At 40.1% G+C, this 20065-nt stretch overlaps 1 protein-coding gene across 3 annotated transcripts in view; it reads right to left on the bottom strand.

Moving 5' to 3' along the window:
- The window catches only part of RNF144B (ring finger protein 144B), a 138683-nt gene that overhangs the window by 29131 nt on the left and 89487 nt on the right, over positions 1-20065 (bottom strand). For all 3 annotated transcript variants that reach the window (XM_070456198.1, XM_070456199.1, XM_070456197.1), the window contains one exon: positions 4210-4314. In XM_070456198.1, the coding sequence (XP_070312299.1) occupies positions 4210-4314 (105 nt within the window). The remainder of the gene's footprint in view (positions 1-4209; positions 4315-20065) is intronic.

The raw sequence follows: 20065 nt of genomic DNA, 5'->3' as shown, positions 1-20065 counted from the left end.
TGGAGACCTGGGTTCGATCCCTGAGTTGGGAAGATCCCCTGGAGAAGGGAACAGCTACCCACTCCTGGAGTGGCCTGGAGAATTCCATGGACTGTATAGCCCATGGGGGTCACAAAGAGTCGGACACGACTGACCAACTTTCATTTCACTTACCAAACCACCCTAAATAAGCATGTGATATGAGTAAAAACTAAGGGGCTTCCCTGGTGGCTCAGAAGGTAAAGAATCCACCTGTAAAGCAGAAGACCTGAGTTTGAGCCCTGGGTCAAGAAGATACTACGGAAAAGGCAATGGCAACCCACTGCACTATTCTTGCCTGGAGAATTCCATGAACAGAGGAGCCTGGTGGACTACAGTCCACCGGGTCACAAAGAGTCAGACATGACTGAGCAACTAACACTTTCACTTTCATGAGTAAAAACTGTGTTTATTTTGCAAATGCAGCTTTAAATTTCTTGGCACTCCCAAGCCCCCCACCCCAGTCTTTCCATGGTGTACCACCCTAAATCCCTTCCTATAGCGATTCTGAAGCCCCTGTTCTTGAGAAGAACAACTGCCCCCATTCGCCCTCTGGGGCACCTGGAGCACCAGCAGTAAAGGCGGGTTGTTTCAGTGTCCTAGGACTTGGAAGGAGGACGGGTGAGTGAGAAGCTGTTCTCAGCCATCCATCACCAGCTGGCAACAGGAGACAGTCCCACTTCTCAGGTCCCGTACTGGTAGGCATTTATGTGCTTGCTGCTCAAATCTGACATGGCCCAGACACATGGTTCATGCTCTCCCTGTAAGCGATGGTTATGTTACTTCGCTAGCACAGTAAGGAAACTGCCTCCTTAGTGAGTCACCGCCTTTTGAACAGGGCTACTAACTTCAAGCAAAGGCTGTGCCTGAAGTAATGCTATCGGAACCAACCATCTGTGTCCTGCCTTTCACAATTCCATGTTGGACACGATTCCTGGATCAAACACTGGAGAGCAACAGCTGGAAGACCAGATGACGCAAGAGAGGAAAGTTTTCCTTTTCCCTGGCTCCCAGTGGGTGCACCACGAGGACACAAGTTCCCCAGTCACTGCCTCCCATCAGCTTCCATGACATTGAAGGGGAGCTGCCTTTTCCACTGTTTCTTACATAAGCAAACAGGTTTTGGATTGGGCACTGAATTCTTTGCTGATGAAGGTACTCCCAATAAATTGAAGTGAAGGGAAAGAGCCATGCCTGAACCAATTTGGAAGCAGTAAAGCTTGCAGGAGACAAATATATGAAGCAGAGTCCACTCTGGGGGCTAGACCTACATAGGAAAGCGTTCAGAGGAAAGAGCTTAAATTCCTGGTGTCCTTTGAAGAGGAAAAATTTTATACTTCCATGCATTTTATAAGAAAATGAGAAGTGAAGGATCATGTATTATAATACAAACAGGAGCATCACTAAGGGAACCTCAGCCTTAACCAGAATTATTCTTAACAAGCAAAGTATATTTATGTGTTACCTATAGAAATAAATGTTTGTTTAAAAAAAAAATGATAGGAAAAGTAGTCACAGAGACAGAATCCAGAGAAACACAATCTGGATGTACCATTGTGATAGACTCAATAATATCTAGATTAAGAACTATGTATTATAATAACTGTATATGAGAAAAGTGTGATGGCAAGCAAGTCAGACAGGGAGACGGTGTAGCCCAAACTCATATGTATGAGGTATTTGCTTTGAAAAGAGTCACCCCATATAAACTGATGAAGCCACCAACAGCTCCATTATAACCTACTCATTTCTCAATCCAAAAATGAGAGACAATCACCACCACAGCATTTGTTTTTTATTCTGGGGGAAAAAAATAGTGGCAAGTTGGTTAAGAAGAGTTGATTACTGCAATTCACGCCCATCTTCAGGCAGGCTCTTAGCAAGACCAATGAGTACAGAAATGGTCCTTTAATGCCCCAGAGTGTCTCCTACTGATCTAAGGGGAAACACACTTTGGAGAATATAAGAAATACCATAGTTTAGTTTGGAGTATGTTTTTGTTCTGTTTTTCAGATATCTTTTTGTCATTTTTAAGAGCCACTGTGGGTTTATTTGCTTTTAATGCAGCCTAAAAGTAAAACTGTTTTTAAAGTAAAACTGGGTAAATGGAAGCAGCACTAGGGAGGTGTGAATGAGAATGTGAACAGCGGGAAAAGTCAAGATTAAGAAGGAGAAAAGAACTATGGGGGAAGACGACCAGAGAATGTCTGTACTAAGAAAATCAGAAAAGTGAGACTCTGCTCTAGAGATCTTTGGGACGAGCCATGGCCTGTCACTCATCTACACACATTAGCCCTAACATTTGATATCCAAAGGCTCAGTGGCTAACGGTTACCATCCATTTAAAGTCTAGAACATCACTATGTAATGACCTTTCTGCAAAGAGGGAAATGTACTATTCTGTGCTGTCCAACCTGGTAGCCACTAGCCACATGTGGCGACCGAGTACTTAAAATGTGATCAGCACAATCAAAGGAATGAATTTCTAATTTTAATTAGTTGCAAATAGCCACATGTATTTCAAAGGTTTGTTTAGAAAGGTCACTTCATTTATGTTTTAATAGCTTTTGCACACAAGAATTAAATATGATTCCATGGCAGACACAGTTCCTGCTGCCTGCTCCATCTCACACTTTTTACTCTTATAATTAATTATCTGGCTCATTATCAGTTGAATGTCTCTCTTCGAAGTCAGAAGCTCCAGGAGAACAGTACTGGGACTATCTTATTCACCTCTCTATCTTGACCGGGCAAGAGCCTGGCACTTGTACACTCAATAGACATCTGTTGACTGATCAGACCTCATAAAAGCAAGTCAAAAAGGAAGCATGTTCCCTGGAAGGGTCATGTCTAGAAAGACGCTCCTGCAAACCTGGGTCTCATTTTTAAAAACCATTTCCAAGTTGCACAGATCAATAGTATTCATGGTAGATAACCAAATCTTTCCCCCTCTTAATTTTCTCCTACCTATTTTTCACACAAAAGTTAACATGTCTCACCACAGGATTCACCCATTCAATACTACCTCTTTGTTTTAAAAATTCCATTTATTTCATGACTTTCCTAAAACGAACAACTTCTAAACCAATATGTATTCCTTTTATTCTTCCCCTCAAATCACTTCACACTCACTTGTATCACTTACTTGGTATTTCATAAGGTACACACAGGGCGCCCAGATGCAGACTGGTTAAAAAGGGTCTATACCATCTTTCTGACTGCTTTACTTACAAAAGAGATATATATATATATATGTAAAAGCACATCTGTACATATATATAGAGCATGTGTGTATGTACATGGATGGATACACACACTTTCATACAGATACAGGCACAGAGACATGTACATATATACCCACACATATATACCTACACACATATATGCATTCTATTGGACTTTCAATTATCAAGACTTTACTCTGCACTCTATTTATCCACTGAGTTCTACTTTTAAAGCCATGCAATCTGTCAGAAAGAACTGGATTGGAATTCTAACTCTTTTGCCTTTTAGATATGCACTCTTGAGCAAGTTATTTAGACACTCTGAGCTTCAGTTTTATAAATCTATTGAATGTATTAAATAGTATACTGGCTAAGAAAGCAACTACATGAAGGTATACAAGATTTGAAATGAGCAGAACCTGAAAGCTAAAAGCTGATTTAAGGGCAAGCTATTAAATGAGGATTAAAAAAACAAAGAGACACGTCACAGTGAGAAGAACTCACTCAAAAAAACACATTTCTATACCTGATAAACACTGAATGAAAGGCCTTTCTCTGCTCTTTAGAAATGGTTCAACGCAGGCTACCTCTGAAGAATCATAATAATTTATGTTATCTATAACTATGGCTAATCAGTCGTCTGTTTATCTTTGAAGTATTAAAAATCCCCAGGCCACTGACTATTCAGCCTCCAAAGCTCACCTCTGGCAAAGTGGATTTCTAGCACCTTGGCCTATTCTAGAACTTATTCAACACTCAGGGGGCATTTATAAATAGAACCAAAGTAAATAACAGCTTTAACAGCCTCTATAAAGAATCCAAGGTATGTAGCAATAAAGCACTCCTTTAAAAAGTTAACCCCTGTATTTTGTTTCTAGACTCCCTGGTAGAAATGTACATAAAGAGCCAAGATCCTAGGAAATCATGTCAACAGGAAAACGGGGAAGATCAGGGCACCCATCCATACCTCAGCTTCCTGCAAGATCCCATGGTTTAGGCACACCATGTCCGGGCAAGTGATGGGAGACCCACATCCTTCGCGGATTGCCAGCTGCATGTACTGTTTCAGACACTAGAAGGTAAGAAGGAAAAAGACAATTACCCACCACATTACAGAAGCCCCAAGGTTATGTAACTGCCACTGCCTCTTCTTCCTTAATTGGCAGTCCTGGGGCTCTCACACTCAGGAAACCAAAGTTATCATGAGTGTGAATACCAAGTGCCATCACTCTGGAAAGAATGTAGAGACAGGTAATTAATTATGTATGACTTCATCCTAAGAATATTGAGTTTACCCAAGGTAACAAGTCAAATTCCTGTATGCTCACACATTTTATCCATCACAGATTGGGAAAAGGAGAAACATTCTTTTGCACTAATGGCAAAAGCCTTCTCTGTACTTCAAAAAGAAAAAAAAAAACTCATGTGACTTCCCAGCTCCAATTTTACCCGTGGTCCTCTCTCTCAAATCTGCCCAGAAGCAGAATTCATGTCAAGCTCACCAAATAGAATCAAAATAAGATTAAGGTACTGGCTTATCTACAAATACTCTCAATAGCAAATACACCTGGAAAAGGAACTGTCAAAGACAATTTGAGACTTTCAAATTGAGACCCTCAAATGAGACCCTCCAGGAACTGTGGGCCTTGGCAGATGCTAAAATGGGGTGGGGGGGGGGGGTTTGAGTAGAACCTGAGGAAAAAAAAAATATAGGAAATAAGAAACCCAGAGAGAAGTAGTACAACATGAAGGATAAACTGGTGTCACTAGTAAAAGCTTAACTAGTAAATAGATCCTAATGACATAATTGTGAAGTCTTTTCCTTTCATTGACCATTTTTATGCATTTTCCCCATCTGAAACTAAAACTATCACAACTTTATTACTTCAGAAAAATAATCATGTATTAATGTTTATCTGACTGAAATTACGGGTACAATGTACTAATGAATTAATAAGGCAAACCATTTAAACCAAATTTTTTACTCTCTAAATATTTAAAAATTCCCTTCTTCAAGGAGTCAATCATTTTTATCACAGAGAAAACTAGAAAATAGCCTCATTATCCAAAATAGAAAAACTCATCAGTAAATTATGCTAAATTCAAGCAACTGAATGCTGAGGAATCAAGAAAAGTACTTTCAAGCGATGTTTAAAGACAATGGGGAAATGCATGTGATTTAGTATGAACTGGGGAATAAAAGATGATTTAGTACGAATTGGAAAATAGACAATATCTGAGAGCAGAGTCCTCTTAAGTCACTCTTCCCCTACAATTGAGCACATATAGATATAATATTTTAATTTTCATTTTTTTGCTCAAGAGAAGAGTGCACATTCACTTGGTCTTGGGGTTACTGTGCCAAATATGAGCTCCAGTATGAGGAAGAATAAGTTAAGAAAGCAGTAGCAAGGAAACGTGAGGAAGAATTTCAATGCACAGGCAAAATTCAAGAGGGAGTACACACGTAGCTCAAGAAAAATAATGTCACACTAAGGGACCCATGAGTAAAGGATGCAAAGCCTTGTCCACCCAGCTCTGCTCCTGAGGACCACTCGACCTTCCATCTGCCACTAGATCCCAGCTGCCACTTGAAATTGAACTAGAAGGTGAAAATGTATGGTTTCTAGGCTCAAGGGGAAGACATCTGAGAAAAACAAAGTGAATGGTACAATGAGCATCAAATCCTAATACCTGGGCTCCAGCCTCCGAGCCACTCTATCAGCTGACATTGGGAACATTACCTAACATTGACAATGGGAACATTACCATGACCCAGACTGGCCTCCCTTCAATTTAAAAAAATTTTTAATTGGAAGATAATTGCTTTGCAATAGTGTGTTGGTTTCTGCCACACATCAGCAAGAATCACCCATAGGTGTGTACGTGTCCCCCCATCATGAACTTCCCTCCCACCTCCCACCTCATCTCACCCCTCAAGGTTGTCACAGAGCATCCCTTCAAGCCCTCTGCGACATACAGCAACTTCCCACTGCTATTTCAGATATGTTACATGTTACATATTTTACATATGGTAATGTATATGTTTTCATGCTACTCTCTCAATTTCTGACACTCCCTTCATTTTTAAAATGGGGATAATAATACCTATTATGGCTACTTCCCAGGGTTTAAAACACTCATACTCACAAACCCAGAATTTTGTACGTGAAAGCCCTTTGGAAATGTGCAAGCTGCAGAATACTTAGTCATATTTTTACTGCGTTTCATGTGGTCTTGGCTTCCCTGGTAGCTCAGCTGGTAAAGAATCTGCCTGCAATGAAGGAGACCCCGGTTCAATTCCTGCATTGGGAAGATCCACTGGAGATGAGATAGGCTATCCACTCCAGTACTCTTGGGCTTCCCTGGTCGCTCAGCTGGTAAAGAATCCGCTTGCAATATGGGAGACCTGGGTTCCATCCCTGGGTTGGGGAGATCCCCTGGATAAGGGAACGGCTACCCACTCCAGTATTCTGGCCTGGAAAATTCCATGGACTATATAGTCCATGGAGTCACAAAGAGCCGGACATGACTGAGCAACTTTCACTCACTCACTCACTCACTCACCTAGTCTTAGACTTCCAGAAACTTTGTGGAGAAAGGTTAATCTTTTAGTCTTGTGAGATTATTCTTTCTCTGCTCCCTTCAGGAAACCAGTTAAGCCACTTGTGGCAGAGAAGTTCCATAAACAGAGCAGACATTTACAACAGAACACACACCTCTAATTCAATTCTCTCTGTAGAACTATTTGCAGCTATAGAAAAGACTTAAATAGGAACTAAAGAGACTATGTGTATCTTTAAAGGCAAAAAAAAAAAAAAAATTCATTTCAACTTTCATTGTAAATTTGTAAAGCCAAAATCTAAGCTATCCCAGCAGTTTATAATGGATGCTCTATTTGCTAAGGTAATGTTCTTAGGAAGGCTGCAACCACAATACACAAACTAATGAATTTTGAGGCTTCCCACGAAGTCTCTCCTGACCATGATATTATCTGACCCATGCTTCGAGGACAGAAGTTAGAGCTGTGTACACTGACTCAAGTCTGTAAGTATATGATCTCTTTAAAAAAATTATGAGAAATACTGGTTCAAGATAAAAATTTTTAAGTGCAAGTTGCAAACGGATGCTACAGCACAGGCACCTGACTCCATCATTAAGGGTGTTTCTATTGAAGGCAAAGAGGGAAACACCAGCTCTAGTGGATTTTCAAGTACCTTAGGCTCATTATACGTCTTACATCAGTTTTCACTAAAATTTAATCTCAAACCCTCCCTGTCTTCTTTACTACATCTGGCTAAAGCACAAAAGAACCAAAAGCAATCACATGAACCCCTGTGCACATTGCATAAACCAAACCTACATAAAATGGTTAATAATTCTAGGAGAAATGGCATCGAGCTTGTAAATAAAAACAGAGAAACACGGAAAAAAGAAAATATTATTATTTAGTCACATTTTTAAAAATCACATGCCATTAAACAATGGCATTAAACAGAAGTCTAAATAGGCAATTTTCGTAAGAGCTAATATAGTCTAAGGGAAAATGTTTCAAAAATTGAACTTTTCAAAAACCTTGATGACACAAGAAAGAAACAGTTTATCCTTTTAAAGCATCAACGTTTCACTTAGTTTGATAGAACACAGAAGCATCTTCAGATCATTAAGATCATTTGTAACAATAAGGACTGTTCCTCAAAATCATTCCATAGCACTCAAGGACTCAGATGAGATTTAATCAAGGATTTAACCATCAAACATCTGTTGAGCCAGATGACCTGTCTGTTTCAACCCTGAAAGTCTATGAATTATGTAAAGGTTCAGTTCAGTCGCTCAGTCGTGCCTGACTCTGCGACCCCATGAATCGCAGCACACCAGGTCTCCCTGTCCATCACCAACTGCCAGAGTTTACCCAAACCCATGTCCATCGAGTCGGTGATGCCATCCAACCATCTCATCCTCTGTCATCCCCTTCTCCTCCTGCCCTCAGTCTTTCCCAGCATCACCGTCTTTTCAAATGAGTCAGCTCTTCACATCAGGTGGCCAAAGTATTGGAGTTTCAGCTTCAACATCAGTCCTTCCAATGAACACCCAGGACTGATCTCCTTTAGGATGGACTGGTTGGATCTCCTTGCAGTCCAAGGGACTCTCAAGAGACTTCTCCAACACCATAGTTCAAAAGCATCAATTCTTCAGTGCTCTGCTTTCTTTATAGTCCAACTCTCACATCCATACATGACCACTGGAAAAACCATAGCCTTGACTAGACAGACCTTTGTTGGCAAAGTAATGTCTCTGCTTTTTAATATGCTGTCTGGGCTGGTCATAACTTTCCCTCCAAGGAGTAAGTGCCTTTTAATTTCATGGCTGCAATCACCATCTGCAGCAATCTTGGAGCCCAGAAAAATAAAGTCAGCCACGGCTTCCCCATATATTTGCCATGAAATGTAAAGTAGAGTCTTTCCATAAAGGGGTTTTTTCTAGGTCCCTTTCAAGGATGCTATTTTCCAATTTACCAGAGGGCATTCTTCATGAGGTATTGTCATCTGTCAGGTAGACATGGAAAAAGAGCTACAATATTCAGGCAAAGCTATGTATCTACCACCAGAATTACAGTATGCATGTGTGTGCATACCTGTATAATACATACATACACACATACACTGTACAGCTGTTCTCTGTCACTAGGTTATATCTTTCTTAAAGATTTCTCTTCTAAGAAAAAAAAAGCACTACCATGAATTCGGTTGATGGAACTGAATTCAGATTTTAAGATGGAAGTACCAGCTCTAAAGCCTCCTCTGCATTTTGGGCAAGTCGTTAACCTCTCTCACTACAGCACTCACAATTATAAAATGGGACAGTACCACCTGCCTACCCTACTCTCAGGGAAATGGAGAGTCCTCCACGAGAAAAAATACATGAAAACCGAGAGAGGCAGCAAATGTAAAGAAGAGAGTGGAATAGATGTGTCTGAACTCTAGGCAGGCACGCAGAAATGAAAGTCCCAGAAGGGATGTGACCCCCAGACTTCCCTGGTGGTCCAGCGGTTGAGAATCTGCCTGCCAGTGCCGGGGACATGGGTTCGATCCCTGGTCTGGGAAGATCTCACGTGCTGCAGGGCAACTAAGCCTGTGGGCCACAAGTACCCAGCCTGTGTTCTAGAGTCGATGCTGTGCCAAAAGAGAAGCCTCCACAGTGAGAAGCTCAGGCACTGCAACTGGAAAGCGTCCCCTGCTAGCTGCAACTAGTGAAGGCCCTCGAGGATCAACGAAGTCCCAGCACAGCCAAAAGTAAATACATAAATTGAATTTTTTTAAAAAGAGAGATGTGACTCCAAGAGGATGGGGAGGGGGAGGTAAGAGGATAATAGGTTTGGTTGCAAGAAAAGAGGTAAGACGTGTCATTAATTGAAAGTTTAAACTGACCACCAGGACCCTGGACACCTCTGGATGCAGAGGCGGGGGTTCTGAAGGCAAAGGAGAGCTGGCAGCCACATGGCTTGAAGCTGAGCTGATGACTACTGACCTAGGGTTTGCCATCCCTTGCTCTGGGATGGCTAGGAAAGGAGGTGATAAGGGGGAAGCCTTTAAGGCCAAAATCTAGACTGGCCTGCAGTAAGTATCTGTTTTGCTTTTTATCACTGTTGGTACAAGGCTGTACACTAAAATGGATATTGAATAAAATGGAGACTAACACTTCTCAGCCTCAGGACACAATTACATCACAATGTCTCAAATGTGTTCTAAATAACAGCTCTTACTGAAGCCAGGATTCTGTTTACTTCGGTTCAGACTACACAAGATCCAAGAATAAAGCCTTCTTTGTTAGATGCTGTTGACTTAAATTATTAGTAAACTCAAGATGGTATCTCTCCCAATTCAAAAGTCTTTTAACACACCCAGGACATCCTGGCTTGGACACATATAATGGTCCAAAAACATTCAAATAAATCAACAATCCATAGCTAAGCAAGTAAGTCGTTTCCTGGTATAGTGTGATCCTAAAATTTTTTCTTATAAAAACCCTTTCAGAAACCTTGGCTTTTCACAGATATTATATTCCTAGTGACAGGGATCCCCTTCATACCTCTTTGTCAACCATAACATCAGAGGACTGATAGGAAAATTCACTATCAGGTGACTATAAAGAAGCCCCAAATCAAGCAATAAGCCATAACTAATGTTAAAAAAAAGACCTTAGTTTTTACATTTCTCATCCTTAAGCTTCTCTGATATGAGAAAGCCTGGTCTTGGACCCCAACCTGATACAACGCCCAGCCTGTCTGCTCTCACAGACCGTGGTGCCTAGCTAACACAATACATTTCAAAGCGGGTGCAAAGGTGCATTCCTGGGAGCTTAGTTCTCTATGGCAAGAGTTTTTTTTCCCCCCGTTTTATGTTTATTTAATGATATGAATAAAAGAGAACACCCATTTCTACTCAATCTCAATGCTCACACTAGTGTTTGTGCAGTTCTGTTTTTCCAAGTAGGCATACTTTCACTGTCGGAGGCAGATAAAATAAAACTATGGAGGAGGTGTCTGGGCCAAGTGTCAGCTCTACAAATCAAGATTCCAGCCCAGAAAGGTGGCAAGATCACGGAATTGCTACTTGTTAACTGGAACACACCAAACTCAGAGCCTAAATGTTAAAAGTGATTTAGTGGAAACTAAACACCATCCTTCACATTAATGTTAAGTTAATGTTAACTTAAATTTCATTGGTCTATAAAGTGAAGACAGTCAAAGACAGGGAAACCTGATGTGCTGCAGTCCATGGGGTCGCAGTGAGTCAGATATGACTTAGTGACTGAACAAAAACAATTTTAATTCATATTCAGCTTATGCACTTACTCTGATGCTCTTGTTTAAGAGACACAAGTCTAAATGTGCTTAAACTGATATGCTTATATCAGTTTAAGGGAGGCTAAAGTAAAAATGATTTAAAAATATCTCGTTATTGGTGTTCAAATTATTTTCCCCTCCAAAGGAATCCATATAAATTCATCAGAAGGTAGAGAACAGTAGGGCTGGTGGTATGGCACTTTTTCTTGAGGACATATCAGAACAACAGGCCCTCCAAAGAGGATTTTATAAACTATAAGACTGCCTCCTCTCCCTCAATTTTCTCAAAGACTTGGATTTTCCTCCCTACTTGCCAATAATCCCATCAACACCTTAGGTAATACCACATGCTAACAACTGAAGCATGTTGTACATGGAAACCTGTATCACCCTACATTGCAGGAGACTGTGAACTTGTATATCTCACCAGTCACCCAGAGGGTTCCATCAAGGTCTGGATCATTTCTTATGTCTCTTCATATCCTCTGAAAATATCCATCAAAAGCATCTGGCACATGGTAGACAGTTAGACCTCTGAGGAGCTGGAAGCAAGAATCTATCACCCAGCAGCTTTGCAGCAGAAGTCAGCTCCCATCACTGAAATGAAAGCCCACCCACCTGCAGTCTTTATGGGTTTTCTCCTTTGACACATATGAGCCACTTCCACCTTCCAGGGCCAACTCCACTATTTTGCAGTTTCCATTCCCTGCTGCCTTTCAGGAAATTTACCCTCTTGATCATCTATTTTCTTTCTGCATCTTGAATTGTTCCCTGAGTTCTCCTTCAGCAGTTAAGCATGTCTAAAAACATCTTAATTAAAAAAAAATAATAATAATGAAACAGTAAAGAAAATAGCTTTCCCTTACTCCTCTTGCTGGCTTTATACTGCCATGTTCATTCGCCTCATTCCTTATATGCATATACATGTATATAAATATGTACATGGGGTTCCCTCGTAGTTCAGTGGTGAAAAACCCTCCTGCCAACGCAAGAGACGTGGGCTTGATCCCTGGGTCGGGAAGGTCCCCTGGAGAAGAAAATGGCAACCCACTCCAGTATGCTTGCCTGGAGAAGTCCATGGACAGAGGAGTCTGGCAAGCTACAGTCCATGGGGTCACAAAGAGTCAGATACAACTTAGCGACTAAAACAACAACAACAATATGTTTGTGTGTGTATTATACATATACTGTTGTTTTTAGCTGCCCAGTCGTGTCCAACTCTTTGCAACCCCATGGACTGCAGCAGGCCAGGCCTCCCTGTCCCTCACCATCTTCCAGAGTTTGCCCAAGTTCATGTATTATACATATGTATATATGTTTTATATGTGCATATGTTTTATTGAGCTATAACTCACATGCCATATAATTTGCCCATTTAATGGCTTTTAGTCAGTTGGACTTTTAATATAATCACAAAGTTGTACAACTATCATAGCAATTTTAGAATATTTCATAATCCTAAAAGAAACCCCAAGCCAATTAGTAGTCACTCTCCATACCACCCCAAAACCTCCCATCCTGGATTTAGTAAACTGCCAGTCCCTTCTCTCTCTGTGGATTTGCCTGTTCTGGATATTTCACATAAGAGCAATCACACAATATGTGGTCCTTTGTGACTGACTTCTTTCAATAGTAGATTATTTCTTTTAAGTATACACTTAGGAGTAGATGTGGTATGTGATACTGAATAACTCTATGCTTGTCTTTTGAAGAACTGCTAGATTATTTTCCAAAGCAGTTGCATCATTTTACACTCCTACCAGCAGTAGGAGGGTCCAATTTTCTTCAAATCCTCACCAGAATTTGTTATTGTCTTTTTTTATCCTAGCTATTCTAACCTGTGTAAAGAGGTATCTCGCTGTGGTTTTTATTAGCATTTCTCTGATGGCAAATGATTTTGAGGACTTCTTCATGTGCTTACTGGTAATTTGGACATCTTCTCTGGAGAAATGTCTATTCAGATCCTTTGCCCATTTTTGTGTTTTTATTGAGTTTTAGGAGTTCTTTATTCTACATATGCCCCTTATCAGATATGACTTGCAAATGCTTTCTTGCATTCTGAAGGTTATCTTTTCACTTGCTGGGTGGTGTCCACTGAAGTATAAAGGTATTTAATTTTGATAGTCTAATTTTTTTTTCTTTTGTTCATCCTTCGCCTAAGCCAAAGTCATTAAATTTTTCTATTTTCTATATTTTCTTCTAAAAGCTTTTTGGTTTTAGCTCTTAAATTAGGTCTATAATCCATTTTGAGTTACTGTTTTCAACTGTGAGGAAGCAGTCCATCTTCACTCTTTTGCAAATGGATATTCAGTTATCTAAGTACCATTTGTTGAAAAACTATTCTGTCCCCTTTGAATTGCCTTGCTACCCTTGATTAAAAGCAACCGACAATATGTGAATTTACTTCTGGACTTTCAGTTCTATTCTATTGATCTGTCTGTCCTTTTGACAGTATCACACAGTTTTGATTACTATAGTACTACAATAAGTTTGAAAGCAGGAAGTGAGTTCTCCCAACTTTATGCTTCTTTTTCAAAATTATTTTGACCATTCTAGGTCCATCAAATTTCCATATGCATTTTAAGATCAGCATGTCAATTTCTGCCAAGAAGACAGTTGAGACTTCAATAGGAACTGTGCTGACTCTGTAGATCCATTTGGGGAATACTGTCATTTTTAATAATAGTAAGTCTTCTAATCCACGAATATAGGGTATCTATTTAGTTTTTTTAAATTTCTTTCAACAACATTTTGTAGTTTCAGAGTATAAGCTTTATACTTTTTTTGTTAAATTTATTTTCAAGGATTAATATGTTATTCCTTTTGATTTTAAGTAGAAATGTTGTCTTAATGCCATTATCATATTATTCTTTGCCAGTGTATAGAAATACAGTGGATTTTTGTATTTTACATTCTGAAACCTTGCTGAACTAGCATCAGTGTATTTAAACTCTCAAAATGATTCCAATGTGCAAACAAGTCAGAACAACTAGGTTCAATACCATCTATGCCCTCAAGTCTAATGAAGGAAAACATGTCTATCATTATTGCCTTTACATCATTTGGAAAATTCAGAGGCATGATCTCCATAGGAAGGAAGGACTCCTTTCTAATCAACATCTTCATAGAGAATACAAGGGGCGTCCCAGGTTGTGCCAGTGGTAAAGAACCTAACTGCCAATGCAGGGGACATAAAAGACCCAGGCTCGATCCCTGGATTGGGAAGATCCCCTGAAGAAGAGCTTGCAACCCATTCCAGTACTCCTGCCTGGAGAATCCTATGGACAGAGGAGCCTGGCAGGCTATTCAGACTCGGGTCACAAAGAGTCGGACAAGACTGAAGCAATTTAGCACGCAAGCATGCGTCAACTAGTCCCAGAAGAAACAGTAAAGGAAGTTTAAAGGGGAAATGGTATATGCAAATTTTAAGTACCTATGAAAATTTAAAGTATCTTGAAATACTTTACCCTAAAATAGTGCTGTTCCTTTTTCTGGAAAAGGGTACTAAGATCCACCCTGTATGTCTGAGAACAGTCATTCAATATGGGAGATTAAATCTGGGCCCCAGTCAAAAGTACCTCCAGTTCCCACCAGGCAAGAGTGATCAAATGCTTCTATCTTTATCTCAAGTGATCATGAAGATCTAAATTAAGAATCTTAGTGACAGTAATAGCTCTGAAGAGAACTCCATTGGCAATGCCGCAGTCCTGTCCAGTCCTCACGATGAAGCCAATGAAATCTGCTAAACCAGAAGAGCATTTCAAGTGAGAGCAGGGAGCAGGCGCTGGGAGCGTGAAGACCTGCTTCCAACAGGAGTAATTCAGTCACTCTTCCGTCGACCTTTCTGAAGTCTTCCCTTTCGTCTCACCTGTGCTGCCTTACTGAACACAGGGAGGCCCCAATTCTGATACTAGTTCCAAAGAGATCTATCCGTGCCAGGTGCTACCTTAAGACACAGTACACTCAGAAAAGCAACCAACGGTTCCAGAAGGAAAAAACAGAAACAAGAAAGCCTGCCAAGTTTGCATCCTTCCATTTCCTCCAAAGAACCATCAGACCTCAGAACCGCCAGCCCTCAGCTGGCCCCAAGCCCCGGGCAACAGGGCCAGGACAGGCAGTGAGAATATAAGCACATCCCAGATGAAACATGGGTGGATTCCACTGAACTCATTTATCACTTTCTTCCTCCTCGGCCTGTGCCCCTGTAGAGTCCCAGTTTGAACTCTCAAGCAGCTCTGACTCTCTCAGAAACCACACGAGGTCTCAGCAACACAGAAAGGAAAAAAAAATCCCCAATTATTAAAGGGTCAAGAAGCTCCTTTAGCCACGATGTAAGGCTGTGCAAATTATCTGCATGCAATACAGCCACTCAACCAACCTAAGTAAATAACTGGAGAATGCAGGGCTTACATTCTACTAGAGAATTCAGTGTATTAGAACTACACCATACAGAGCGTAAGAGGGTCAATGGACATACAGATAGGTGACAAAGCAAGGAGCGTAAAAAGCTAATGTTAGAATCTGAGAGGTGGTGGGAATATAGATACTCACTGTTAAAATTCTTTCATCTTTGTTGTATGTTTGAAAAATTTCATAACAAACATGTACAATTTTTTAAACTAAAACGAAAAGTGCCATTCACTAAATCTCAGATTTTAATGTTCCTTAAAGCAGGAATTATGTGTGTTATATTTTATATAAGACTCCAATATCTGTATTAGTATTTAAATCAGTGTTTGAGGAGTCTATAGCAAAATCAAGTCTTATTAATTAAGATTAATGGGGATAACATCAATGCACAATTATCTAAATTTTGAAATTTTTAAAAAGAATATTTACACTGGATAAATGAGAAAATGAAGCTAATTTATTGTCAACTCTGTTTTTTTTTCCTACAGGATATAATCTATAAGGCCAGCGTGCATAACTCACATCAATGACCCAGAAGCTGAACAACGGTGATGCTGTTAGCTTCCTCAAGAGGATACTCTTTCTCTACACGGAGCGGTGGTTAGGAATTAGGTATCCTCACTCTCGAACTATGATGCTGGAGAAGACTCTTAAGAGTTCCTTGGGCAGCAAGGTGATCTAACCAGTCAGTCCTAAAGGAAATCAGTCCTGAATATTCATTGGAAGGACTGATGCTGAAGCTGAAGCTCCAATACTTTGGCCACCTGATCCAAAGAACTGACTCACTGGAAAAGATCCAGATTCTGGGAAAGATGGAAGGCAGGAGGAGAAGGGGACGACAGAGGATGAGATGGTTGGATGGCATCACCGACTCGATGGACATAAGTTTGAGCAAGCTCTGAGAGATGGTGAAGGACAGAGAAGCCTGGCGTGCTGCAGTTCATGGGGTCACAAAGAGTTGGACATGACTGACAGACTGAAAAACAACAAAAACAATCCCCGGTTTAGTAACAGACCTACTTAGTTGCCTTAGGCAAACTTCCTCCTTGGCTAGAAGCAGAATTTATCAGATTTAAGAAACTTGAACTCTGTAAAAGTTGGACAAAGACCCACAGTGGCTAGACTGAAGATAGCAATCTTATTTTATTCAAAATTAACTTGAAATGATCTTAGTCAATTATCCATAGCAAAATCAGAATGTCTAGCTACATATAAATTAGATGGTAACAAAATTGCAACTATTCTCACCTCATAATTTTCCCTTAAGACTTTATTCTGCAGACATGTGAATCTCTTTGACATTTCCTAAACAGCAAGTGTCTAGAACCAGGAGGGTTTCATGTGCTGCCTTTTTTTTTTTTTAATTGCTACAATTTAAACCAGTCTTCCTTTTCTTCTCTTAGGCTTACATAGGCCTACATAGCTAAGACTGCTTTGACTCTCTTGTTAAATTCTAACCTAGTTACTATCCTTGAACTGCCTCTTTCCAAATGCTATAAGTTAGCACCATATTCTAGCAAATTAGACTATCAAAGCAAAGATCACAAGTCAAAGCCACATAACCAGTTATTTCAGAAATGTCTGTCAGTGGTCACAAAGGAGCCAGAGGGAACATATTATTTCATAGCATGAGGCAGGGAGCTACTCACATGTGCTTCACCCGGGGTGCTCTACAAAATACCCTGGACCAGGGCATCAGAACCTGCTGGAGAAGGAACTGAAACAGCTCGCTGGGCCCCACCCTCTGACTTTCTGATTCAGTAAGTCTAGGGTGGGGGCTCAAGAATTTATCATTCTAACAGGTTCACAGCTGCTGCTGATGCTGTGTGTCTGAGGACCAGTGGCCTAGAACTGAAATATTCATTAAACGACAGGCAGGAGAAGATGATGATGGGAATGAGAGTATTTGTCAAGCTCCTGTGATTGCTGTGGTGTGCGTCTAAAAATTATCTCATTTAATCTTCACAGCAATTCTGAGATGGCATTATTCCCACTTCACACAAATCAGTTCGGTAACTTACCCTCCCACATTCCATGACTGGTAAATACAGGAATTGAGATTTAAATCAAAGCCTGATGGAGACACCATCCTTGCTTGCATCCCCCCAATCTCATCATGATTTCCATGTTATTAGAATGAAAGCATGAGAAAATACTAGAACCTTTAACAAACTGAAAATACTCCTATATTGTTTCCTCTGGAGATTATCAACCCCATAAACCATAAAGTTTTTTAAAGACTAGACACCATTCCATATTAAAAATGATCTGTATTTCACATAGTACCCAGGAAAGCAAATATTACAGCTATAAAATTTTTTCCCAGTTGCAGGAACGATCTCTTTGCTTTAGTCCCTCATTCATTAATTACCCTCAGCACCCAGGAATCACTTGGAAACAATTAGAAGACTAACATTCTCTAGGGAACACTAGTAACTCCACAAGCAAGATGCAGGAGGAAGGTGAAAGAACACCCATTTTTGAACTAAGTAGTCTGGGCTTGAACTCAGTTTCAGCATCTGAATGTATACTAAGTGCTCTTGAAGCTTCCAGGTGTTTGTAAACCAAAGCTATTAAACTCTAAGCCCTTAGTTTCCTCAAATAACTTGCCTGGGGTTACAGAGTTGCAAGTTTATAGCATCCCTCAATCCCTTCAACCTGGGGCTATGGCCATCAGTGTATTCAGACTAGGCATGTCCACTCTGGTCTCTGGAATCCCTTGGGTTTTTTAAAATCATTTGCTACTTACATCTTCTTTAAAATAACCTTTTATGTACATTAAAAAAAAACAGCTGTCAGTTTTGCATTATAAAGATATTGTCCAGTTTTAGAAACTTTTAGGATCATAAAAACCTAATACGGGCCTCATCCATTATTCATGCTAACCAAGTTTAGAGAGTACATGCAATGTGCTAGGCAGTATGTTATATATTTTCACAGACTGTTTCTTGTCTCATCCAAGCTACCCTATGATTCAGGAACGAAGAGTATGGATCTTGGGCAAGCAACTTAATTCTGCCCTGGTTTCTTGATCTGTAAACTGCAGGGAAAGAGGAAATGGGGGGAAATAGTTCTCTTGCAATACACATATTTCCAGGTGGCATAGTGGTAAAGAATCTGCCTGCCAATGCAGGAGATGCAAGAGATGTAGGTATGATCCCTGGGTGGGGAAGATCCCCTGGAGGAGAGCACGGCAACCCACTTCAGTACTCTTGCCTGGAAAATTCCAGGACAGAGGAGCCGGGCAAGTCCATGGGGTCACAAAGACTCCGATACGACTGAGCACACATGCATGTGTGCACGCACGCCCACACACACACACACACACACACACACACAACCCTAGTAGGTACTCACATGTGCTCCTGCTTGTCCTTCCTAGATTTCTTTTTTAAAGGGAAATAGAGGGCCAAAAAGATTGAATGAAAATCCTACATTCATGTGGCTAACAACACACATGCCTTCCAGACGAGGTGAACCAAAAGGACCTCTTTACTGGGGATGGGAAATGATTCGAAACCACTGAGGCTTTCAATTAACATAGAGCTATCTATTTCCATAAAACAGGGCACTGACTGTGCCAGCCTGATTCCAAGAGGCCCGATGTGCATCTGAAATCCACATCATAAGCAATCTTTTATTAACTTAAATGTTCAGAAAATGGTGTTTTAGAGGTCACAACCGTTTCAACTGTCACTTGTCTAAACTGTTTTGTTTCTTTTCCTACTTAGTAATGTCTTGTCACTGAACATAGAGTTTACATGTGTGTGTGTGTGTGTGATATCACATCTTTCATCACCTTAGGACCACTACTGTGTTACATTTTCTTTCATTCATGTCTCCTATGTGTATACTTTTCCAGACAAGGCCCGTTGTTCTAACCTGATAGTACCACGAATACTAACGTGTAAAATCAGTTAAAACTGTCCTGTCATTGGACAAGCCATACATTTTTTTAGAGATAGATTTATGAAATGAGTTTATTGCAATTAACTTCCTCCTTTAAAAAAGGAAGCCTAGAGTAAACTATGAAACATGTTTTCTTCACATCAGATTAGAGAAGATGAAAATTTCAAAAAGATACCCAGAATGTCAAAGAAAGGGTTTTTTCTACACCATTGGTGGGAATGTAAACAGGCCTAACACTCTGGAAACGCAATGTGGCAACACATGATGATTTAGAATGCACATTCCTTTTGATTCAGCAATTCCACTTCTAGAAATTCATCTTAGTTATAATTTCACATTTATGTAAGTACAAAAATGTTCATTTCTTAGCAAAAACTAGCCCATCATTAGTAGGGGCCTAGTTAGATAAAATTTTGATATAGTCATACCACAGAACAAAATGCAATACTTAAAAATGAAGGGAGATTTTTATACTCTTACATTGAAACATGTCCACAAAACACTAGGTTAAATTTATTTTTTTTAAAAGTTACAGATCCCATTTCTCTATTAAGTGATGTCTATGAATATAAATCCATCCATGTATTTCTATAAGGACTTCCCTGTAGCTCAAACTGTAAAGAATCTGTCAGCAATGCAGGAGACCCAGGTTTGATCC

Source organism: Odocoileus virginianus, chromosome 27 (genome assembly GCF_023699985.2).
Source record: "Odocoileus virginianus isolate 20LAN1187 ecotype Illinois chromosome 27, Ovbor_1.2, whole genome shotgun sequence".
Taxonomy (NCBI): Eukaryota; Metazoa; Chordata; class Mammalia; order Artiodactyla; family Cervidae; genus Odocoileus; species Odocoileus virginianus.
The sequence above is the reverse complement of the archived record's forward strand: the minus strand, read 5'-3'. Positions and strand labels throughout refer to the sequence as shown.